The sequence below is a fragment of the Mycotypha africana genome, assembly GCF_025528875.1.
Source record: "Mycotypha africana strain NRRL 2978 chromosome Unknown BDF20scaffold_5, whole genome shotgun sequence".
NCBI classification, from domain to species: Eukaryota; Fungi; Mucoromycota; class Mucoromycetes; order Mucorales; family Mycotyphaceae; genus Mycotypha; species Mycotypha africana.
In genome coordinates this window covers 523,134-545,982 of record NW_026515729.1, presented here as the reverse complement: position 1 = coordinate 545,982, position 22,849 = coordinate 523,134, and the positions used below count along the sequence as shown (strand labels likewise).

The 22,849-nt window shown below is 37.3% G+C and overlaps 11 protein-coding genes across 11 annotated transcripts; 6 read left to right on the top strand and 5 right to left on the bottom strand.

The window, feature by feature from the left end:
• BDF20DRAFT_868208 (uncharacterized protein) lies at positions 1-1,548 on the top strand. Its single transcript, XM_053080929.1, has 3 exons — positions 1-462; positions 542-867; positions 945-1,548. Exons 1-3 carry the CDS (start codon positions 411-413, stop codon positions 1,134-1,136), a joined length of 570 nt encoding a protein of 189 aa, XP_052936149.1. The 5' UTR covers positions 1-410; the 3' UTR covers positions 1,137-1,548.
• Positions 1,549-2,396: 848 nt separating this feature from the next.
• Positions 2,397-5,652, top strand: BDF20DRAFT_486474 (uncharacterized protein). The gene is made up of 4 exons (XM_053075577.1): positions 2,397-2,729; positions 2,796-4,343; positions 4,409-5,284; positions 5,358-5,652. Exons 1-4 carry the CDS (start codon positions 2,588-2,590, stop codon positions 5,483-5,485), a joined length of 2,694 nt encoding a protein of 897 aa, XP_052936148.1. The 5' UTR covers positions 2,397-2,587; the 3' UTR covers positions 5,486-5,652.
• Positions 5,653-5,762: 110 nt separating this feature from the next.
• Positions 5,763-7,387, top strand: BDF20DRAFT_905963 (uncharacterized protein; the record flags this gene model as incomplete). The annotated part of the gene is made up of 8 exons (XM_053083222.1): positions 5,763-5,786; positions 5,872-5,910; positions 5,996-6,145; positions 6,235-6,356; positions 6,425-6,523; positions 6,591-6,783; positions 6,864-6,964; positions 7,315-7,387. The coding sequence occupies 8 exons, from the start codon at positions 5,763-5,765 to the stop codon at positions 7,385-7,387; spliced, it is 801 nt and encodes a 266-aa protein (XP_052936147.1).
• Positions 7,388-8,316: 929 nt separating this feature from the next.
• BDF20DRAFT_792002 (protein-tyrosine phosphatase) lies at positions 8,317-8,887 on the bottom strand (the record flags this gene model as incomplete). Its single annotated transcript, XM_053076206.1, has 3 exons — positions 8,317-8,451; positions 8,527-8,689; positions 8,799-8,887. Coding segments are annotated over 3 exons (387 nt in total), but the record flags the coding sequence as incomplete, so codon positions are not given.
• A 139-nt stretch (positions 8,888-9,026) lies between these two features.
• BDF20DRAFT_868161 (RNA pol II accessory factor, Cdc73 family-domain-containing protein) lies at positions 9,027-10,837 on the bottom strand. The gene is made up of 7 exons (XM_053080928.1): positions 10,434-10,837; positions 10,086-10,325; positions 9,799-10,009; positions 9,589-9,726; positions 9,431-9,519; positions 9,292-9,368; positions 9,027-9,227 (listed from the first exon to the last, which is right to left on the bottom strand). Exons 1-7 carry the CDS (start codon positions 10,816-10,818, stop codon positions 9,126-9,128), a joined length of 1,242 nt encoding a protein of 413 aa, XP_052936145.1. The 5' UTR covers positions 10,819-10,837; the 3' UTR covers positions 9,027-9,125.
• Positions 10,838-11,456: 619 nt separating this feature from the next.
• On the top strand, positions 11,457-11,942 carry BDF20DRAFT_820283 (uncharacterized protein; the record flags this gene model as incomplete). The annotated part of the gene is made up of 3 exons (XM_053077527.1): positions 11,457-11,599; positions 11,674-11,786; positions 11,860-11,942. The coding sequence occupies 3 exons, from the start codon at positions 11,457-11,459 to the stop codon at positions 11,940-11,942; spliced, it is 339 nt and encodes a 112-aa protein (XP_052936144.1).
• Positions 11,943-11,978: 36 nt separating this feature from the next.
• On the bottom strand, positions 11,979-13,075 carry BDF20DRAFT_912824 (uncharacterized protein; the record flags this gene model as incomplete). Its single annotated transcript, XM_053083993.1, has 3 exons — positions 11,979-12,221; positions 12,284-12,861; positions 12,964-13,075. The coding sequence occupies 3 exons, from the start codon at positions 13,073-13,075 to the stop codon at positions 11,979-11,981; spliced, it is 933 nt and encodes a 310-aa protein (XP_052936143.1).
• A 269-nt stretch (positions 13,076-13,344) lies between these two features.
• On the bottom strand, positions 13,345-14,217 carry BDF20DRAFT_795299 (uncharacterized protein; the record flags this gene model as incomplete). The annotated part of the gene is made up of 2 exons (XM_053076259.1): positions 13,345-13,427; positions 13,881-14,217. Coding segments are annotated over 2 exons (420 nt in total), but the record flags the coding sequence as incomplete, so codon positions are not given.
• A 1,668-nt stretch (positions 14,218-15,885) lies between these two features.
• Positions 15,886-17,207, top strand: BDF20DRAFT_485564 (anticodon-binding domain-containing protein). The gene is made up of 5 exons (XM_053075575.1): positions 15,886-15,941; positions 16,027-16,261; positions 16,386-16,653; positions 16,731-16,860; positions 16,951-17,207. The coding sequence occupies exons 2-5, from the start codon at positions 16,030-16,032 to the stop codon at positions 16,999-17,001; spliced, it is 681 nt and encodes a 226-aa protein (XP_052936141.1). The 5' UTR covers positions 15,886-15,941; positions 16,027-16,029; the 3' UTR covers positions 17,002-17,207.
• A 543-nt stretch (positions 17,208-17,750) lies between these two features.
• BDF20DRAFT_868118 (uncharacterized protein) lies at positions 17,751-19,716 on the bottom strand. The gene is made up of 5 exons (XM_053080927.1): positions 19,402-19,716; positions 18,949-19,312; positions 18,075-18,841; positions 17,872-17,972; positions 17,751-17,773 (listed from the first exon to the last, which is right to left on the bottom strand). The coding sequence occupies exons 1-4, from the start codon at positions 19,596-19,598 to the stop codon at positions 17,933-17,935; spliced, it is 1,368 nt and encodes a 455-aa protein (XP_052936140.1). The 5' UTR covers positions 19,599-19,716; the 3' UTR covers positions 17,751-17,773; positions 17,872-17,932.
• A 363-nt stretch (positions 19,717-20,079) lies between these two features.
• Positions 20,080-22,658, top strand: BDF20DRAFT_912820 (uncharacterized protein; the record flags this gene model as incomplete). The annotated part of the gene is made up of 7 exons (XM_053083992.1): positions 20,080-20,113; positions 20,191-20,360; positions 20,430-20,496; positions 20,572-20,735; positions 20,833-20,917; positions 20,988-21,314; positions 21,400-22,658. 7 exons carry the CDS (start codon positions 20,080-20,082, stop codon positions 22,656-22,658), a joined length of 2,106 nt encoding a protein of 701 aa, XP_052936139.1.
• Positions 22,659-22,849: the final 191 nt, after the last annotated feature.

The window sequence follows — 22,849 nt, the reverse complement described above, 5'->3', positions numbered from 1 at the left end:
ATGGACATTGAAATTTGAAAAAGTTCAGCAGTCTCGAAAAAATGAGCGCAAAAAAGCTACACTTAACCTTCTTTACTAAACCAGTAAATTGACTTGTTGCGATGCAGTCGATCCAAGCTCTACAACCCTCTGGTCAAAGGAACAAAGCTATACCGCCTGACCCGAAAAAAATCAAACTCAAGTTTGATTATATACCTAGTCCAGATGGCATTGATTTAAATCTACTCGTTTTATTACACGGTTTAGGTACTATGACTTGAAGCGATTCTTGATTAGAAAGGGATAGCACAACTGACACAATAAAGGTTAGCGTAGGTGATTCAAAAACACCCTTTACAAAGCTTGGTCAACAGTTGAAATACCCGCAAACAGCCATTTTATCAATTCAAGCGCCTGAGCCAGTACCTTACATGGAAGAATGTAACCAATGGTTTCCCAGCTTTGATATAATGACTGGGTATTGTAAAGTAACAGTATTGGTCATTCGGTGTTGATGTTAGACTACGTATTAATGAGTTTATGTATATTATTGTTATTATAGTATTGCCAGCAGGAAACCCTATGCGGATGAAGGGATTGAAACGGACACGTGCACTAATGGAAGAATTAATAGATCATCTTATCCATCATAGTGGATTCAACTCTTCCAACATCTTTTTCTTTGGCTTTTCACAAGGAGGCACAGTTGCTTTGGATACATTGCTATTCAGTAGACATAAGGGTTTGGGAGGTGTTGTTAGTATTAGCGGATATTTATTAGAAGAGCAAGAAGAGCACACAGAAAAAGAAAAGTATGGAGGGTATATACTGATCACCCAAGGTGAAAAAGATCAAACGATAGGCGACAAGTCTACAGCAGAGAAAAGAGTAAGTAAAATAATCAATTGTATGATTAGTAACAACAGTTGTAACAGGGCAAACAATAATTTTCCTTTACGATATAGTTTAAAGCTGTTGAAAAATTCTGTAAGCCTTCAGCTAAAGTATCTCAAGTTTTCATCACAAACAAGGATCACATAATGCCAAAATCAGAAAGTGAATGGAGAGTGATCCATACTTTCTTTGGAAAATATATGCCTAGAAGAAACCTACAATTGGAAAATATGTCGGATGTTTATCTAGTGGATAATTCTTAGTGTAGTCAATCATGCAGAAAAAAGCAATAAGCATGGGAACTGTTTGGACATGAAAGCTGACGTCGACTGGCGTAAGCTCATCTTACTGCAAAGTGTAGTGGCGTCCCTCTCATTCCTGACTAAAAGTTGCACAACCCTTTGAATGCTGTAACTAATATTGTCTTGTTTGAGTACTGCAGCTCCTTATTAAGCACTGTATTATCTATAACAATAAAGAGCAAAGTTTTATGAATTATGAAAGACATAGAATGGAAAGTGGACGAGAAGAAACACGCCTAAAGTATAAGGGAAAAGACAGCGAAGTTGCACCATCATCGTTTTGTATGAAGAGGAATGCAGTCAGTATATTTGATTGGTCTACTGCAGGTTTGATTCATGCCCACTTATTCGTGTCATAAAAACAATCTAGAAAGTATAGTAGAACAGAAAGTCACAATTGGTTTTTAAAAGACATGAGGCCTATTTATTGCTTAAGTACTCCTTTATGTATTCAGTTTTGCCTTTAAGAATTTATATACTCAGCGTATATTTCTAATAATGTTGTTTGACAAATGACAGCAATACATTATGGATTATGTGAATATGCTTTGCGATATGCAGTAGTATGGAATTTACTATGAGCCCACATAAAATGACTAAAACACTTTAAAACAGAGAAGCATCGTGTCTTTTTAAGATAGAGTCTTTGGTTTATATGAATTATAATTGAGTAGCACAAACACTGACAGAGTGGTTTTAAACACTCTTTTTAAAATAATCAAAAAGAAATTACAATATGTATTGGACTGTCCTGTGTTAACAAGGTACAGTGTGCGTTGCATTTTTAGGTTTGGTATTTGAATCCATTTTGCTTCAATTAGGTTATGTTGAGACAGTGATTTTCTTGAAACTGCATTAGTACATGGCTTCCTACTTTGAAACATGCTTTAGTTTTCTCAAAACACTGCTTCTAAATCTGTTTGTAAGTAAATATGAGAAATTCGCTATAACGGATGACTTTGATATAAAATGCATACTAGCTTTCGCTTTAAAGAAGCTAATATAGGACAACACATAACTATTTCGGTCTGTTCGAAAAGTTTGTACCACGTGGAAATGTACAGTTGACTCAATAAGTTGTATTTGAGGCACTGGGTAAAATAAAGGAAAGGGCAGTTTGCATCTGCTAAAATTGCATTTACAATTAAGTATTACAGAAAATCGGTAGGACATGGTTTAATTTCGATAGAAGCATGCATTTTTTAGCTACCGAAGCGGTACATTGTAGCAAACAATATCGTGTTGTACAACATGAGATGAAATTCCTATTCAGTTGCAAACGAGCTGGTGATGATTCATCTATCTAAAAGTGGAAGACTTTTTTCTTCCTGTTGTTGCATTTTCGTTACATCCACTCAAGCAATATACGACCGCCTTTCCTTCTTATATTATTAGATATGTCTTTTGCTTGAATGTTCCAACCCCCAGTAAAACAACTTCAATCATCGTTGCGCAACGTTTTTACGAACGCCCAAGAATACTTCGCAGACGTTTATATAGAATATACAACCGAAAAAGCGAATCAGCCAAGAAAAACAATATGGGCACATAAAGGTACTTAACTGGCTCTTTCGGGGGAAAACAACAACTGTTAGCTGAATAGTCACTTATTTGCATTAGCCATGTTGTTGGTAAGAGTACCAACAATTTTTCAAAAGCAATATATGCCCGAACTTCAAGAAAAGCATGGCCTCAGAAATGATATGAAGCCATCAATGACTCAACTGAATGCTATAACCTGTATAATACCATATCAATTATGCAAAGCTTTATTTCTGTATTGGTACACCGGAGATATGCTATCTGAAGAGGTCGAAAGAGAGCTGTTAGTATTAGAAAAAGCACTTAATACAGATCTCGGAATAAACACTACTGATCAAAGAAAGGAACAATTGGAATATGGATTACAACGGTTATTGGATGAAGCAATTCTAACGGATGCTAACATCAGCATACATGATTCACAGTTACAACAATCGGACAATAATAATATTTTTGCCATCCATCGCTTTATGCTAGCCGGTCAAGCTAAATATTTCTACTCTGTGTTTTGTAGCAATTTTAGTAAAACAGCAACTTCCACCTTCTATCTACCTGCAGATATCTTCTCCGAAGCCCTTTTGAAGATTATCATTACCTATTTTTATACAGAAAAGATTATTTTACCAAGCCCTCCAGCTACTGTTATTATTCATTCTCAGAGGACGCAGCAACAATTAAACGAAAAGAAATATGAATTACGATTGTTACAGAAGGCATTGTTAGCTGCAGATTTTTTGAATTTGCAAGACACGTTGGGCAAAACTCTTCTATCAAAAATGGCTATTATATGTCACCAATTTTGTTGCACATGCTCTGAATGTGCAGCCCTCTTACCATCTATGCTGTTATTCTTCGGTGTCAAGCACCAAAATTACATGCCTCAACTAAACGATAAACTGATACAGTTATATTCTGATCCAGTGGATTCACTTGCACCCCTATGGTCACAAAAGCCTTTCGCCATTCTTATCTTATCCTTGGTTAATCACTCGGTTAGTGAAACAACAACAGCAAAGATAAAGATCAACGAGGACAGAAACGAAGAAAGCTCTCTCGAAGATTTATCAAGCATCTTTATTCGACAAAAAATCAGTGATGACAAGCAGGAGGAACTTGTTCATGAAATAGAAACACGTACACTGTCCAATATCACAAAACAAAATGCAATCCGTGCATTACACTCTTTATATCTCTGTCTGTCTCAATTACGTGGGGCTGATCCATTATCAACATGGTCTCAGGCAGTTCTCAAAATGTTGAATAGTCTCTTACTTTCCACTGTAGTTTTAGTGGCTGATAATTTTGACTATTACTGTGTTGAATACCCTGTTCTATTATCATGTGTGGACGGCATTGGTTTTGGATTTTCAGTTGATTTTTTAGAATTCGTTTTAAGTCATGTTTTGAAAGAGGGTATTAACGATAAAAACGCAGTAATATTATATCAAGGTATTATACGCGACCTGGGTGGCAGACAAGAGTTAATCAAGAATATCGCTGTGGATGGCGTTCTGTGTGAAGCGAGGAGTAAATGTGTTCAGTATTTATCGAAACGTTGGCCGACTATAAAAGCAGAAGGAGGATTCAATCATATGGATAAAGAAATTTTGAAAAAGATTGCAGAAGGTATAGAAAATAAAAAGGATATTTACAAGTATCCATTACAACTTATACAACTGCTGTCAATATAGATATTGACGTATCCATACGTTCCCTTACAAAGCCTGCCGAAAACGACTTTTCAAGCATTTTCAACTTTAAACCAAAGAAATTGCTGTCCAGTAGCGTGGATAATAGTACAAAACTGCCTTTAAACCCACCATTACCCAAAGGCGATGCTTCTCTTCCTTCCTCAACATCGCACGGGAAAGACATCGCACGAGGCCCCTTTCCTTCATTGAAACGCTTATCATTAGGTGCCACACCTAATAGTACAACTACAGCTTCATGTAGCGAAGATTTACCGATAGCTGCAACCAGAGCAAGATCTTTATCCGAATCAACGGTTTTTAGGCCCGAAGAATCTGTAATCTTAAATGAAGATATAAAGCCTAAGGTTAAAAAGTCAACTGCTCCGGAAATAGAAGCTCCTTGGCTCGCAGATCCTCACAATAAAAACAGACAGGGTTCCATCAGCTCCTTGTCTGATGCACTACTACCATTAGAAGGTACTAGTGGCACCATTGGTGATACTGTAGGTAAAGCACCTAGAGCAACTAAGCTAAGGTTTGCATTACCAGATACACCAACAAGAATTAAAGCAAGTCAGTATGGTACCAGTAGTCAACTACGAAAGCAAAATAGCGACAGCAGTAGCAAATACAAAAATAAGAATAAGAAAAAGAGAGCTAAATCACCTAGCAATGGTAGATGGAGCCTGGTTGGCGGCTATAGTTCTGGTACAACGAGTGATAGTAGTGATGATGAAGTTAGTAATCCAAAACCTGCTATTGGACAAAAAGTAGAGTTATTGAGAAGACCTTTGCCTACATTGGGAACGATCAAATATATCGGGCCCGTTGATTTTGCTAAAGGTATCTGGGTTGGAGTTGAACTTGAGTCGAGAGGTAATATACGCGTAGAATTGAATATCATCTACAACAATAATGAGAACTAATTTTCCTTCATCTTTACTTTTAGTGGGTAATAATGATGGTTCAATAGAAGGAAAACGCTACTTTCAAACGTTTCCGCAAAGAGGTGTTTTTGTTAAAATTGATGACTTCAAAGTAATATCAAACAACCATCGCATAGCTGACAAAAAATGATACTATATGAGGTAGTTACGATTTATAATTTATGATGATGTGAATTTGTTCGTATGTGTTTGTCCGTGCTGTATAGATACCCCAACTGCATTGCTTTCTCCCTTCCCAGTTTGCAGTAATTATTGAACTTCATTCATGCCATGGAAAATAATTTTATGACTGTTTTATGAGCAATTATGTCAAATGTGCAGCCTGTGTTTTTAAAATTGCCCAATTTTTCGTCCGCCATCAGATCTTTTGACTTCCTCTTTTTCTCTTCCAACTCAAAAGTTTACTGATGGAGAAGTATTCAAAATGGAGAGTAAGATCGTGCACTGATGATTACCTCTTGTGTCATGTGTTTATTGTATATATTAATCTTATACTTTTTTCTGTATGTCTCACAGGATCCAGGGACTGGTATCCAACCCTTCCTACCGCCAGTGGTAAGCGATAGAACCGACAATGATAATATTATATTTCGAATTTCTTACTAAACAAAATAAATGCGATACGCACAACAAAGTATAGACACCGCGTGTAGACTCTAATTTCCTTGCTATATCAAGAAGAGGCATTCGTCTAGTTGTTGGATCTATGCAAGGAATTGTCAGAATATCACTTATTGCTATGGTTACTTTGTTATACATTCTATTAGTACCAATCTCTGGATCTGCACTTGTAAGAAAAAATGAATAGTGATAATGTTATATTTAGCAATTTATCTTTGAACAAATGCAAACCAGAATTACTGCTTTTCCGCCCTATAGACAATTATACCACCTCTCAAACGATATTGGAATAATGTATGGACAGGTTTATTGTTACGTCTTGCATTGTTTTTGATGGGATTCTTTCATATCAAAACGGAGACTTTATCCATACGAAAAAGGTATATTTATCCAAAAAGAAATCCAAACAAGTAAATGCTTACATATGCATTGCTTCATTATGTTCTAGTCGCGAATCAAACCATGCCGAAAAGCCCAAGGTTCAACATGGTGATATTATAATCGCGAACTGGACTTCTTACATAGACATTTTATACCTTGCCTATAAGTAATATGCGCATACAATATAGAGAATAGAATAACCTAAACAGAAGGAATAACCAGAGACGTTATAGGTACAATCCTATTTTTACTCAAGTTTTCATGGACTCTGATAAAGTTAAAGTTATCGGCCTTTGGGAAGCCATACAATTAACAGGTAAGATGCCCGTGTCGAAGCCGTCAACTGTCGAAAGATCGTACACCGTGAAAGAACTGTCGGATAAGGCGAAAAGAGGTAAATGGGGCCCAGTCGTCGTATTCCCCGAGGTAAAAGGAATGATATAACAGGTACAGGGTACAAGGAACCAAAAAAGACTCCTAATACACTCTATTACTTACTCTTAAAGGGTACGACCGCCAACGGTAGAGCTTTATTGAAGTTTGCACCTTTATTCCAAGATTACTCGATGGATCAGAATGATGAGTGCTTCAAAATTATGTCGTTTAAGTAAGCTACTACAAAGAGTTCACGATACCTTTTTAGTGAATAACTTTTCAAACGCTGTGCTTAGATATGAATACAGTAATATGTCACCGACGTTTACAGTTGGTAACCAATTTGCTCACTTCTTCAAATTATGCACCCAGGTGAAGCAGTACTTTGGGAAATGTGTGGAAACATTATATTGCGTACTGACTATTGTTAATTCAGTTTCATAATACCCTATTAGTAAAAACTCTTGCAAAGGGAGAGGCACCTTGTGCTTCACAAGCCAAGGCTTCTTCAACGACAATAATTTCACAGCAATCAGTCGGGAATGCATTAAATACAACTTTAGGAAATCTAGCCAAACTTAGGAAAACAAATCTAAGCATGTCTGATAAATGCGATTTTCTGGTTTACTATAAGTCTCGCAACATTAAACAGTAGAAGCAGCAGCAGGCCAAACAAAAAACAAGCATAACAACTAAAACTAACTAATAATTGATAGTCTTGATTGAACCATTTTTAGTTATTAATAAACTACAATGCAAAAAAACTGGTCAAAAATATAGTCTAAAACTCTGTTAATCCTTCCAACGCTAAAGCATCCAGTGTTCTACTAATCGGCTCAAGATAATTTTCTCTGCTTCCAACACCATTAGGACCCTCTGTAAAAGTATCATCATCTCTATCTCCTACTATGCCGTTATTCATAGCTGCTATTTTATTCATATATTCTACTTGATCCAATCCATCCATCATAACGCCATCTACATCAACATCCACATCTACTAAGTACTTTTCTTTCCCATCCATTTCCATATTGTCATTTAATATGTCGTTGTTTAATTTTTGTGTCGCTGCCGACGTCGAGATATTACTTATGCTGCTATTACTAAGATTGACATTCTGGCTATTATTGCCAGTCGTTGCTCTGTGTTGATATTGATGATGATGGTGGTGGTGGTGGTGATGATGATGCTGATGATGCTGATGATGTCTAGCTACCACTGCTGCTGCTGTTGGACTATTAGTCGGGTCAAATAGGTTGTCCAATAGATCTACATAATTGGTTCTTAGTTAGTTACGAAACTTTTCTCTCTTCGTCGTATTATCCTTCATTTACCATTCTTTCTTCTTTTATAATAGTCCTCTTTTTCTTTCTCCTTCTTCTCTTTCAAATCTTTCAATTCCCTTTCTTCCTCTGTCATCATCTCCGAGTTTTGAAATTTGAGACGCAAGCAACTATGCTTTCTAAAGTTTACTGCACCTCCCCATAGCCATTTAGGAATAGACATGGGAATGGATATCTCAAAATTCTTGAAATTCTCAACAAATTCAAATTCTTCACTGGAAATCACGTTTGTCTGCAAGTGTCGGCTGAATTCTTCCATAGCGCTTGAAACACCCCACATTTGAAGCTTTCGAAGGCAGGCTACAACAAGCCCGGTCACATCCGCTCCATCCAAACAATGTACATACAACGGAAGATTATTAGGGTCTATCATAATCTATAACAACATCAGTCTTCCCTTTTTTTTAAAATTCTCTCCTTCGTAATAAAGTGAGCCATGGTTTTCGTTTACCTGCAAAGCCAGTAAAGTTTTATTATAGGTTAGGGGTATATTATCTTCTTTCATCTTATCCACGGTCAAGTGAAATATGTTTATGTTGTTTTCTTCGCAAAATTCTTGTATTTCTGGAGTGAGTTTATCAGGTATCAGTGATAAGATTGTCTTCAGTCTCAATCTAGCCATAAATGACAATCACCCATAAAAAAAAAGGAAAGGCACGGCAACTTTAGCTGATTTACTCTCATTCTATGTCTATTACAAAAGGGCAAATTTGTATATCCCACCTTTTTAAGAATCTTTCATTTCTCGGTTTCGGATACCCACCACGATATAGATTCTCTTCAACCAAAGTAAATCGAAATGGTGGTATTAGATTAGGTAAATGTACAGTCATTTTTGATGCAAGATTTATTTTCTATAAGTATGGTTTCTTGTATGTTAAGTATTAGTACACAAGGTGATAAGAAGAAGTTTGAGGATAGAAGCATTTGATAGGAAGAGAGAGCAAGTTAGACGGGAAGAATATAAAAGGATTTTACGCAATTCAATCTCACACGCACCACTGTATTTGAAATTAAGGACAACGATAACAAACTACAAATACGATCTTATTAAAAATTAAGGTAAGGTTTATGAGTAGCATTATAGCTATCAAGAGCATCCCAGAATTGTGTTACAGTGGCTCTGTTCATGTGCGGTTTGGATAAATGAATCTATAATATCGTATTATTTTTGTTAAAGTGTGTGTGTCTATTGAAAAATCATCGTTCGACTTACGTTTAGTTCTGTTACTGCCCAATCTGCTGCAGGACCAGTGACCTTATCTGAGTTCCATTTGGGATAGATACCTTTGACTATTATTATACATAATCGAATTAATACCAAATACTCAACATAACTAGTTTTTGTATCTTACCATTGCTGAATAAATCTATCGGTTTTTCCCACTTCCAGCCTTTGAATTGCCATAACTGTCCACCAACAAATACACAGCTTACACGATCCCTATTGTTGTTTGACGAAAAGAATGTAAGCTTTACTGAATGCCTTCCTAATGGATTATAAACCTCTTACCAATCATTTTGTTTAAAATCATTTACGGAGTCGACAACATGATATGGAACTGTCTGACCATTCAACTTCTTACGCTCTACTATAACTCTTTCAGGTTTCTTTAAACCTTCTTGTCTTAGCTTTTGGGAATCCACAAATCTATATAAGAACCTCATTTAGCTTTACATGTTTTACAGTCAGTGGACGTTGCAACCTTTTGACAAGACTTACTTTTGATCTTCCAAAAATTGTTTGATATTATACAAGTTGAGCTTTGCTGTAGGAGCTGCTGGTACAATTATGATCGGTATCTTGTCTTTACTCGATAGTTTTTTGACTTTTTCAGCTGCGGCTGCTTTCGCATGAATAGCGCTTGTAATTGGTTTAGTAGCAGCAGCAGCAGCAGCAGCAGTAGAAGGAGGAAGTTTGTTATTAGATGGTCCTATAATAAGAAATATGATCAACGTTGGATCACAGCAATAGTTTAGCATTGGTACATTAAATCTTGAAAATCTTACCTGTCTTACTACCAACATTGGTCGTTGCAGTGTCTTTACCAAACATCAATTGTTTAGTAAGAGTGATCGCAAAATTGAAATTCTTCGAACTCTTCAATATAGAAGTTCTTGTTGCTATTTGGCGTTCACGAGTCATGACTCCTTTAACAATTTGTAGGGTATCATCTGATTGAAGTGGTGCTAATTTAGTTTTCTTTGCTACAGTTTCTGTTCCTATTGATCCGTCAAGAGCTCGTTTGCCTTTATATTATTTGTGTTTGATATTGAAGAGCAGGATAAAATAGAGCAGGTAAGTAACATTCTATTTCTCTTTTAGTTAAAGAATTATTAGAATCTGCCTCAGTATACCTAGAGTCTGCGTGAAAACAACATTTGGTGAATGATCTACTTTGCCAGTAAGGTAGTCCACAATCTTTCTACGATCTACAACAGAAACATGTTCTACACCACGAGCACGACATTCTTTTATATAGGCTGACAGATCCAGTTGAGCGTTTTGCAAGCAGAAAATTAGCGTGTCTAAGCTGTACGTCTCGTCTTCAGTGGTAGCATTAGTTTTTTTGAAGGCAGTCGGTGCATTTCGAGGAAAAACAGCATCTTGGCTGAACTGAATCCGTTTTGCATCAGATATGTTTGTAACTCTCTCTCCTGCCTCGTTTAAAAATGTAACCGGCGTATTTTGTCGCGTTGACTGACGAAGCAATGATAATGGATCGACTGTTGTTGTAGACATGTGTAGAGTTGACTTTGTGGGTTAGAAAGAAAGAAATACATATGGCAACCCAATTTCAGCAACTTTTTTCTTTGCCTATTTTGACTTCCCGCTCAGTGCATGTTCTCCAATCGGTCTACCACGACACGGCAGATATGGCTGAAGCTAATCACAGGTAGCCTTACCCTGTCCATCTTATCTTTATTAGCATATTTAAAAATGCTGATTGGATGATCTTAATCGCAGGTTCTATTGTAAGTATTTTCATGATTGATACTAGGTCACTCAGTGCACAATAGCCCCGTTTTTCTTTTAAGAAATGTCCTAGCCCGAAACTGTGAATATTTCCTTAAGCCTGCGAAAATATTACTAATAATGCTCTCTCCTAATCTTTATCACATACAACCGATACAGTCATTTAACTTTTCTTCGATTGATTGCTATGCTTGACCCGATTGTATTTGCTACAATCATACATCAGAATAGACATGATGTGTTCCAAATGATACAACGAAATATAACTTTTTCATTTGATCCGTTTGTGAGCGACCCGACAATGAGTTTTAATTTTTCCCCTGGTCCAGAGAAAATGCCGCTTTTAAACACTCTCCCCCCATTCTGCCTGCTTTTTCTAACAACACACGATTCACCAAGTTACGATGTCATTAAGAGCAGCTAAATCAACTAGAGAGATTTTAAACTTATTATCAAATGGTTCAGGAGCCGCAAAACTACCTTCGAATATCTCTAAAATACAGTTAACATTGGCCTTCAAAGGCAAGAATGAAAGTGCTGGCGCAAGGTAAACTAATAGAGTTTCTGCGAACAAGAAGAATTAAATAGTAGCTCTAATGATAATCGTCTTGCTGATCCTAGACATTTTCTGAAAGAGAATTTACCACGCATTCAGTATAATAACCCAACAGTGAAATACGAGGTATTCAAAAAAGCAGATCCTACAACCAAACCAACAATTTCCATACACTTCAGTGAGTGCCAATAGAATTGAAAACGATGTTTACTTTGAAAGAAACCGAAACTAAAAGAGTATCTATTTGACAGCGAATGGAGGGTCAAAAACTATTGAAATACCCCGTGTTTATTCGGAAACTATTGTTGATCAAGTATTTAACGCTACGCCGTAAATAAAGGGATCTATGGGGATCTTTTTTCTTTCATTTTTACATTACATTGGATATAACTTGAGAAATACCAATAATGAAGATTAGAATACAAATATCATGTATAAATGTTGTCCAGATCAATTTATAGCGAAATATTATATTGATAATACTGCTGAAAGGAGGCGGCAATTGATTAGCCAATGTTGCAATAGTAGATGTAGGTGGCACTCTGCCTTTTTGATAAAATAAACGCGCTGTTTGTAAGCATAATTCTATAGTGACAAAGTACCAAAATAATGGCTTCATTTGGAGAAATTAGTACGTATTGTGTTTTAGACAATAGCTTTGTATATATCCCTTACCATATTTAAATTTAATGAGTAGTTCGATTTGTAAGGTTGTGTTAATAATGAGGCGTATTGTGATGCTCCAAAGAAACTCCACTCTTTGTAAACGGCAAATAAGCTTAATGTAATCATTATCAATAGATGAAGTAAGTTCCAATACTTTCGACTCTGATTTACTTCCTGCTGCTGTTGTTGTAATTGCTCTGGTGTTAAAGTACTATTGGTAGTGCCACTATTACCGTTCATCATCATCATTTGTGCTAGCATATTAGCAGGATTTAATCCTGTATTGTTATTGCTACTGTTTGCCGAAGCGAACAATTGCTCTAAAGGATCTCTATCAAAACCAACAGGCCTGATGCTGTCGGGTTCGGCACTACTACTACTACCGAACATGCTAGCCATTTGCTGTTGAAGTAAATTTGCCATAGCGTCAGTATTAGTGCCGTTGTTCAATGGTGCAGGCGCGCCTAACTCATCACTGGGATCGTCACTATGACTAAATCTACGTTGACTCGTCTTTGAAGGTAATGGTGTATCTGTCTTTGAAGATATGGAAGGAGAAGGTACAGGAGAGGGACTTGCACGGTGAGCTTTTTTCATGACCACAATAATCATATATGGAAGCAAATTAGTGGGTATTACTCTTCGCAGACAAATTTACGATTTTGAACTTAATATGGCCAAAAACTTACGAAAAGCTGTACCAGTGATTTTACTGAGACGATCCTCACTCGAGTTCAAAATGCGTTGTTGACGTTTTTGTCTACGTCTTTCACGTTTTTCAGCCTCTGTTAAATCACCCATTTAACAATCAGTCAATATGTACAAGTTTCGAGTGAAAAGCGGGAAAAAACAGATAAAAAAAGAATTGAGTGCCCCGAAAAATTTGTTCGGGGCAAATGTAGTGTACAGAAGCTGGAGCAAATCATGCTCCCTAGAAATAGATGCTATATTTGAATGCTAGTTATAATGATTTGCGATTAATGTAACTCTAATAAAAAGCAATGTTATTTATTCAGTTATGGGGGGTATATGTATATGATGATTCATGATTTTGCGAGTTATGGTGGAGAAAAGATGGTTTGCTGATTTGCTACCCATTCGTTTGCCATTTTTGTAATAATGGCAGCTGTATGATCAGGTATATCACACATAGCTACGCTGCATAGTATATTTTCGATAAAAACATTCTCATCTATTTCCTCGAGGCGACTACAACTGTCGCTGTAATCATCAAAATTGCTATTCGAAAAGCTATTGTTGCTGCTATCATAGCTCATGGCTGAAGAATTGGTCCCTGGAGGTATGTATGGATTAAATCGTGTAGCACTTTGTAATGGATACAACTGATGTGAAGGGCTGTTCGGAACGGTGGCTAACATTGGTAAATGATGTACTGGGTTTGAAGATAATTGTTGTTGTTGTTGTTCTTCGTGGTGATGATGGAAGTTTTGAGGGGGATTATGTTGCTGTAGATGGGATTGTTGTTGCCCTTCGTGGTGTTGATGCTGGAAGCTTTGAGGGGGATTATGTTGCTGTAGATGGGATTGTTGTTGCCCTTCGTGATGTTGATGCTGGAAGCTTTGCGGGGGATTATGTTGCTGTAGACGTGATTGTCGCTGTTGCGGTGGCGATTGTTTTTCTGTGTCAAATGGTGACTGAGGCCAGCATAAATCCATTGTCATTTTCTCATACGAAACTAACATGTCAGGGTATATGTAAGGAATTGTTTTTCTTGATAATTGTGTGAAATGAAATTGCATGTCTTTAGCAAACGGTAATAAACCGGATAAAACCATGCCAGGCTTAATAGGTAAGTTGCGCATACATTCAGTGATTATTAAGGTTCTACACCAATCTGGAATACGTCCTCTGACTAAGATATCTCTGATACCATGATACGGATGGGTATAGCGAACACCAATAGTATAAGTAAAGGGTATAAAATCAATAGTAGTGGAATCAGTGGTGCTGTTGTTGTAACTGGTAAAGGACGCTGGACCTTTTGGACCTTCTTTTGAACCCAGCATGTTTTGAAAAAGACTTTCAAATGTAAAAGTATCAATTGTAGTTAAATCATTCTCGTCTCTCAGAAGGAAATCGAAATAAGGATCGGCTAATAAACAGTTATGGTCGTCATTAATGTTATTATTATGGACAGTATCATTATTATAGCCTCTGTTTGTACTAGCATAGTAATAGGGTTCCTGTTGCTGTTGCTGTTGGTTAATAGACGAATGCGGCGGTTCGATATACTCATACTGCTGTACTAGGAATCTTCCTTTTGCCAATCTTACAATCGTTTGACTAATACGTTTGCTCAAGTGTATCTGATCAGCAAGTCGAATCAAAAGGTGCTCGGACCGTAATGCTCTGTAATCAAGCATGTCTTTCGCGGCCAATGGGTCTGAATTAAAATTATGGAAATAGGGGCCCAAAATTTCACTGTTTTCGAAGTTTCTCTTCACTTTAGCAGCATGAACAGGATCATTCTTGAATCTTGTTTCATATTGTAATAAGAAATAGGCAGGTGATGGCAGAGATACAGTGGTACTATGATAAACACTTTTTCTGATTTGCTTTAAAGTGAATGCCCAATGGTCGACGTCAGCTTGACAAGCTGGATCATGCTCATCGTGTTTATGATCTGAGGCGACACAAATTGGTAAGTGAACATTAATTGGGTAAGCGTCTGCAGTAGCTTTTGGTGTGGTAGTCGTAGGCGAAGGAGAGGAAGAGGCAGGGTGACCTGTAAAATTATTATACATTATGTTCAGAAGAGTACAAGCACATGAAGCAAAGAAATAAAGAACAATGCAAAAAAAAAAAAAAAAAAAAAAAAAAATTTTTTTTATTCTCTTATCTTCAAACATATTTGCTTTAATTGAAGGATAATTTCCCGACGATATCTGAATTTTACCACAAATTTTTTTTTAAGTCTGCAGTAGCTGGTAAGATATTTAGGGCTTACTATGTCTACATAGATAAGAGCATAAACCTTTAATGGGCATGCTAAGTCAAAAAATTCATCTAAGTTAACGGCATTTTATTGTTCATAGGGTGTAGTCATGAATTTTAAAAGTTCTTGTCCCAAACCCATGCCAGTTCATAATCAGATTGTTGATTGATAATGTAATAAAAAGCTGTCTGTCATGTATTACATAGCATATATCGTATATAATACCTATCCACGTTTTGGCAATTACATGAACTTGATTAAAGAAGATGGTGCATTGATAGAGAACATTATTAAATCATTAATAAGTTATAATAACTTACCAGATTAACGCATGCACTTTACACTAAAAAGCATGAGATGTTGTTAAATGAACGCTGTATTATGGGAACACTTTCTATTTTATCATAGTCAATTTTTTTGATAGATAAATAATATAATTTTATTGCCAGTGTGAACTACTGTTCAAGTTTTCCTCCCTACTGGAAACAATTTACGACGGACTTCATCGAGCCTTAACTTGCTTTTCTAACAATGAACAATAGCATTATCAATAAGTGATACTTTAGGAGCCGTGAATAAAAAGTGCACAAAATGGAACGCCGCCAGAATGCTGGCCGCTGGGTGGTAATTTTTTTGTTTTGCTTTCATTTTTCTCCTTTTATTTTTTGAGTTTCACTATTCGTTATCATACAACCAGCAAAAGAGAAAAAAGTAGATTAACAAACGAATGATAATATAACGTAAAGACTTCTGAAGCAAGTATTGAAAACTCACATAATAGATCTCTGCTGTTTAGGAAATGGAGGAAAGTGGACGGCAAAAAGTACAAAATAGCAATAATAAACAGCAATCCACGTCACCTGCGAACACTTCTACAGCAACAGCCAGCAATGCCACAGCAGGAAGTGTACATCAGAAAAAGTCTATGAAATCTCTTGTTGGTCAGCTAATCAAGATTAAAACCATTTTAAATGACGATATTGAGGGCGTTATTTATACCTACGATCCAATTACAAATTGTATTGCAATTGATATCCTTTTTTTTTCTTGCGATTATCTGCATACGAGCTTCATTGAATGAAAAACGCTATTCTTTAAAACTAACACTTGTTGTCCTTAACACTTTTGTTCTCTATCCTTTGTATTGCGCAATACATCAGACAGCCAACTCCAGTCGCAAAAACTGTTCTTTCCGTATTGTCAAGATAGCGAATATAAAAGAGATTATATCCCTTAGAAATACTACAACAGCAACATCCACAGTACCGACGATAAAGCGCAGTCCCTCAATTCAACCACTATTGATCGAACAGCTGGAACAGCGAGAGGCAAACACAACTCGAAATGTCAGGAACGAAGTATCAAAGATCGGTATTGGAGTTACAAAAGAAGCACAAGACATATTTAATGCATTAAGTAAAACGTGAGTGGAAAATTCAAACATCTGTTATATTGAAAGAAGCCAATGATTGAGTCCACTATATTTATCCATTTTTTTAGGCTGCCTTGCCGATGGTCCAAAGATACAATTATCGTACTTGATGAGATTTTAATTCCTGCGCCCTATACACCCGAAAGTTGTAAAGCAAACGCATCTTCAGCAAATCTATTAGCAAGAGTAAAGAAAGTGGTAAGATTCAAACGACACAGTATTCTTATTAGCTTGGTCAAAGGATGCTAATTGGATACAATCCATCTTTAAACGTGTACACAAATATAGCTTGAGGGTGAAAGAAAGAGACTTGCGAAAACCACTACCGTTAAAGGATAGGAAATAAACAAGAAACAAAAATTCACTCTTAAGTCAGGTGTTATTCATCATCTTTTAGAAGGAAGGGGAAAAAGACATACGACCAATGTTATTGTTGTTAGGAAGGGGTGGGGAGGGGGTTCTTTTTTTTATTTTTCTGCTGTACAAACTCTGTGGAATCATGAATACAGAGCGAACTCACTCACCCGCGATATCGTTGGTTTACTGAGTTCCACTAATGTTAGGCAATATAACAGTTCCCAATAAGAGCAACGAGTAAAATCGATAATAAAATCAAGCGTATGATCTCATGAACAGCCCTTTATTCCGTTTTACTACAGTTGGCATTATACAACTTGAGTTAAACAGGTATATCGAGAGGAATCTATTTAACGCAAGATGGACTTGAGTTTCAGTAACATTAGGGAAGTATTAGATTGTGGTACTTACACTATCATCATACCACCATATTTTCAGAGTTTGGTCATCGCTACAACTTGCCAACATGCCCTGCTTTGCATTCCAAGTTGCATCATAAACAACCCCATTGTGACCACGTAATTTTTGCAACACTTCCCCAGTATCCTGATCCCAAATATATACAATACCATCTTCACTGCCGCCTACAATCAAGTTATTATTAGCGAAGTTGGCACGGACAAAATTCTTGGATGTATTTTGATGTCCTTTCAGCTTTCTCAACGGTCGCACCATACGCACATCCCACAGGCGATTCGAATTATCCTTAGAGCTGCTAAGCAATAGAGTGCCACTAGAATTCATATTGACCGAGGTAACTTCGCCTAAATGTGACGAAATAGTGCGAATACATAGCCCAGATACAATATCCCAGAATTTGATCGTATTGTCTTTTGACCTGCATTTCAATAGTTAGTTGACTTTAGTATTGTTCCCTTCCACAAGTGCAAATATTTACAAGAAACTGATTCGCTTACCCACTAATCACAAGATTACCCAAGGGATTAAATATTGTACTGGTAACAGCCAACTGATGTCCAGGGAACGTTTTGACTATTGCTCCTGTATTAACATCAAATAATCTTACTGTTTTGTCATAACCGCCTGTCACCAAGTGACTTTCACTTGGATGGTATTGTACGGAATATACGTCGCCAGCATGTCCTGTTAATGTCATACAACAGTTCGCTTTTTGATGATGATGCAATGGCGCTGAACCGCCCGTCAATCCCATTTCTGTGGACATTGCATTGCTTGCAGCTGCTGTATTCTTTAGGTTCCAAATTTTTACCGTTGAATCACCACTGGCACTCGCAATAAACTCTCCTTGAACCGTCGTTGAGAGATCCCACACCCTTGACCGGTGTTCTTTCAAGATATCTATGCATTCCGCTGTTTCTGTATCCCAAATACGAAGTGTGTTATCACTTGATCCCGAAACGACTTGTTTACCTTCCACCCCAAGGAATTGCAAGCATTTTATATTTCCTTTATGCCCTGTAAGGGTGGCTCCTACTGCATTGGGTATCACAAAACTTGTATAATCTTCTAGTAATGTACTCACAGTAGGAGCAATTTTAGGATGGTATCGTGAGAATTCGATTTGATAAGCGACAGCTTGCCGTAAGAGAGTTAACAAACGGTCCGGTGGTATATGCCGACTGTGCTGTTGATTTGTACGGTCGGCAGTTTCGAATTCTAGCATACTTTGTAATTGATCCACAAGGGCTTCACGGGAGGCCATAATCCCTTCCCACTGTTTAAAACTAGGCGCTTCATGGATAGATTTTGCAGTTAATAAGTAACACATGTCTTTGAATTCATTCGGTTTGGTCTGAAAGTGTTCTAGTGGTTTTAATCTCTTATTCAAAAACGTGAATGCCTAACAACCCAGCAAATGATGATGATAAATTATCTCTCCTTTTTGTAGTGGAATAATAATAGTGAAAGATGAAAAGATGTTTGGAAAAAGGCGTTCTATGAACTTACTTTTTGTATTTCGCGCTTTTCTAAATATTCCAGATATTGCTGTTTATATACAGAGTATAGAAAGGCTCGATGGTTTTTTACAAGCGGCTTATTACACAATTTCTCAACTTCTGACCAATCTCCATCTAAAATAGCCTTTTTTAACCTTTTGATTTCTAGAGTACGTTCTTCTCTTTCTTTCCATTTGACGTTCGTTTCATCATATAAAACTGAATGGGAAGCATAATATCCTTCTTCTTGTAGGTATTGCATTACCATAGCAATGATATCCTCTTTTATACGTGGGTCACTTGAGTTGAATATATCCTCAGTAGGTTGAATATGGGAGGTTTTCATACCAATATGTTGGTTATAAGTAGCTAGACTTTTAATAATAGAGTCATATACAGATACAAGTCAGTATTACGTCTGAATTAAGGTGTTGAAATTGATGTGCGTGGAAGGGTAAGCTACCTTCTCTGTTGCTTTGCTCGAGAACTGGTAGAGACACTATTACTGTTTCTGATATTACGCGTATAAGCTGCTTCAGCTGCAGGCGTACTCAGATTCGCTTGGTCAGCAACGTGCTGATCACTGTCGTCAGTAGAGATGTCAAGTTGTGCTAGATCGTTGGCTAATTCGGTTTTCTTGTGGTCAATTTGTTTCGACATGTAGTTGTTAATGACGTAGAAGTCAATGGTTCTCTTCGAAACTAGAAATTCAATTTTTCTAAAAAATTGATAACTTTTTGTTCCAATAAGGTAAGAGATCAGCCGCGCATTTTAAGTGGTTGCGGAATGAAGACGCATAAAACACTGTTTTCTAACAATTCAGAGAAACTGAGCGTTTTAATACTATAAAGTTCTACCTCAAGCTTTCATAACATAGTGTGCGCTGCTGTTGTGGCTCCGTAGATAGTTGTGTATTTTTTTATGCTGTTTTGAAGAACCAGTCTCGAGGTTAGCGTTTATTCTGAGATCAAAGCAAGGAAAGGAAAAATGCTTTAACCAGACTCGTTCTTATTCAACTCACGATCAATCGTATCAGGAAAAATAGCGTTTCCGTCTTTTTCTCTTTTTTTACTTTTATGTTTTTGTCTTCTTCTACTTTCCTGCTTCCAAACCTTCATTACGTTTACCTCAATTGTTGTGAATGACAAGTGAACTACATAATACAGCTGGTTCTAGTAAGTGTCAGTTAGGTGTGATTATAACACCCCTCGAAGTCTGACTAATTTATCTTTGACTGTTATTAATATTGCAGCAGCCGATAAATTATACAAAGTTGTGTTCGACTATGAAACCGATAAAGACGACGAGCTATGCTTAAAGGCTGGTGAGATAGTTCGTATATTGAACGGAGAAAGTAGTCCCGATTGGTGGCTAGCGGAAAGAGCTGACAATAGTAAAGAAGCAGGATTGATACCTAGTAATGTAAGACAGTCAATCATTATTAGGAAAATAACTGAAATAGTATGTCCCTTTGACTCAAAATTCAATTAGTTTATCGAAAAGATACCTTTTCAAAGTATCGCTTCTGGTACAAAAGCAGCTGATGGTCAGAATGAAGGTACTAAGAAAATGGATAGTAAAATTTTAAAACAATATATCCTGACCTTATCATACTCTTTGTTTTACGGAAAAGATAAACCAGCGCGATTAGCTATCGTTATCGAAGATTATATAGCTACTAGCTCAGAAAAACTGAATTTGGAAAAGAACAAAGTGATCACAGTCCTTGATCAAAATGTAGCTGAAGGGTGGTGGAAAGGTGATTTGAACGGCAAAATAGGTCTTTTCCCGGCTGATGTATGTATCTGAGCATCAAAAGGAAATTGCCATTTCATCGTATAACTTAGAGTACATGCTGACCTCCTCCCCTTCCTATTTCTACTTTTTGTAACAGCATGTTGAGCTTGTAGGAAACGAGCAAGATATTCACGAGACTCCGACTACAACAATTGCAACTGAGCAAGAGAAAAAACCAAAAAGTAGCCTTTACATGAAAGTCGATCCCATGAATGCAAAAGGATATCTAACAATTATAACTTTGTTCTATAGAAGAAAATACATTCAAATTGGCGTCGTACGGTGTCAAGCAAGGTGGTATCGGCAGTATTTTAGCCGGAGGATTTGGTGGTCTGAAGCGGCAATCTCATAATAAAACAAACTCTCATGAAAATGGTTCAATTGATGCCATTATCAACAACAATGATGATATAGATATGGTATCATCTCTTCATCAGAGACCACGTTCTTCTTTGTCAAAGGATAATTCTAATCAATCTAATGGAGGCAATCGAAACACAGCAGGAGATGATAACGCAACAGCCATACATACAACTACAAAAGCCATTGTTCTGCATTCCTATCATCCTGAAAGTGATGGTAAGAAAGGGTTGATGACTTATCTATAAATAGAGAGTGTTCGTTCTACTAAGTTCTCAATTACCCTATGATTTTATCTAAATAGATGAGATACAGCTTATAAGAGGAGAATATATAACGATCGTTGACTCACAGAATCAGAGTAAAGGCTGGTGGAAAGGTACCAATGAAAAAGGAGCCACAGGCATTTTCCCAGCCAATTTTGTCGAGTTGATTAAAGACGAAACACCGCCTTCCAGACCCGCTCGTCTTAGGCCACCCACTGTCAAGACAGAACAGCAACAGAGTGCAACATCTACAACAGCCACTGGAAGTATGGCTCAACCTCCGCCCGTGCCTATAAAGACACGTCCTACATCTTTATTAACGAACCGGGAAAGTATCAATCAAAAACGCTCCACTCAGAAATCAAATACTTCTGCCTTACCATCTCCAGCTCCAGCTCCACGTCCATTGACCACACCACCTATTCCCTCAACAACATTGCCAGCATCTCTCCGTCCTTTAACTGTATCTGAAGGTGCTACATCCACTTTTAATACAGGCGCAGATAACCCGCCAATACCTGCACGCCGCACTCGTTCTGTATTCTCTCCCCGACCCATTGAGACTACAAACTCATCTACCTCGCAATCGATGATAGGTCAACAGCGCATCCCATCAATTCCATTAAGATCTCCAGATTTGCCACCTATTTCACCTGGTGGAATTCTCTCACCACGCCATGGACCTATCCCTCGAAGAGAATCCACTAACGAAGATCAAGGCTTAACTGAAACTCCCTTAATTCAATCTAAATTGAAGTCAGTTTCTGGCTCATCTGCGGAACCTGTCTCACCCACAACCATTAATACATCCATGCTGGCCAAACCACCAAAGCTTACTCCTGGTAGCAGCTTCTTGTCATCTAGTACAGATAAGCATACCGCCGGCATTATCAACAATAACTCAGAACAAGATCAATCTACGTCTGGGAACTGTCCGCCTGTGCCAAAACGATCCGTACCACCTGTTCCTGCTGCACCTGGCATTACTACATCTGGTAACAGTTATACTACGGATAACGACAATATAGCTGCATTGCAGCCAGAACGATCCACTGCTTTCCCTTTTCCAGCAAATCAACAACAGCGACAACTGGAAACACCCAATCTTGCTCCATTTAATACGACAAACGCATTGAACGAAGGAAAGTCAGACGACAATACATATGATGAAATGGAGAAGAAAATACGCGACATTGTACGCTTAGAAACTGATAAGTTACGTAAAGAATTTGAACAAAAATTGCAGGAAGAGGTACAAAAACTTCGCCTGGAGCTTGAGGCTGCTAGAAAATTTTAAGCCTAGACAGATAGTACAATAACAAATGAAAGAGGTTCATAAGATAAAAAGCTGCAATCAACAACTGACCATATTAAAGTCATTCTTTAATAAACTCAACTGTACTTGATATTCTGTTCGTATACGGTAGTTTCTTCTAACAAGCCTTCTAGACGTTTTAATAGATGAAACTCGTAAAAAACGGATGGTAG

Bases quoted from the DNA above. Each gene is read 5' to 3' on its own strand.
- BDF20DRAFT_868208 (XM_053080929.1), top strand. From the start codon at position 411: ATGGAAGAATGTAACCAATGGTTTCCCAGCTTTGATATAATGACTGGG. The intron at 463-541 runs GTAAAGTAACAG...TTGTTATTATAG, and splicing joins TGATATAATGACTGGGTATT to TATTGCCAGCAGGAAACCCT. The intron at 868-944 runs GTAAGTAAAATA...TTTACGATATAG, and splicing joins AGTCTACAGCAGAGAAAAGA to TTTAAAGCTGTTGAAAAATT.
- BDF20DRAFT_486474 (XM_053075577.1), top strand. From the start codon at position 2,588: ATGTTCCAACCCCCAGTAAAACAACTTCAATCATCGTTGCGCAACGTT. The intron at 4,344-4,408 runs GTATAGAAAATA...CTGTCAATATAG, and splicing joins TTTGAAAAAGATTGCAGAAG to ATATTGACGTATCCATACGT. The intron at 5,285-5,357 runs GTAATATACGCG...CTTTACTTTTAG, and splicing joins AGTTGAACTTGAGTCGAGAG to TGGGTAATAATGATGGTTCA.
- BDF20DRAFT_868161 (XM_053080928.1), bottom strand. From the start codon at position 10,818: ATGTCTACAACAACAGTCGATCCATTATCATTGCTTCGTCAGTCAACG. The intron at 9,520-9,588 runs GTAAGAGGTTTA...AAACAACAATAG, and splicing joins GATTTTAAACAAAATGATTG to GGATCGTGTAAGCTGTGTAT. The intron at 9,228-9,291 runs GTAAGTCGAACG...ACGATATTATAG, and splicing joins GGGCAGTAACAGAACTAAAC to ATTCATTTATCCAAACCGCA.
- BDF20DRAFT_485564 (XM_053075575.1), top strand. From the start codon at position 16,030: ATGGAGGAAAGTGGACGGCAAAAAGTACAAAATAGCAATAATAAACAG. The intron at 16,262-16,385 runs ATATCCTTTTTT...ATTGCGCAATAC, and splicing joins TACAAATTGTATTGCAATTG to ATCAGACAGCCAACTCCAGT. The intron at 16,654-16,730 runs GTGAGTGGAAAA...CCATTTTTTTAG, and splicing joins TTTAATGCATTAAGTAAAAC to GCTGCCTTGCCGATGGTCCA.
- BDF20DRAFT_868118 (XM_053080927.1), bottom strand. From the start codon at position 19,598: ATGTCGAAACAAATTGACCACAAGAAAACCGAATTAGCCAACGATCTA. The intron at 19,313-19,401 runs GTAGCTTACCCT...TATTATTAAAAG, and splicing joins CGAGCAAAGCAACAGAGAAG to TCTAGCTACTTATAACCAAC. The intron at 18,842-18,948 runs GTAAGTTCATAG...CTGGGTTGTTAG, and splicing joins AAAAGCGCGAAATACAAAAA to GCATTCACGTTTTTGAATAA.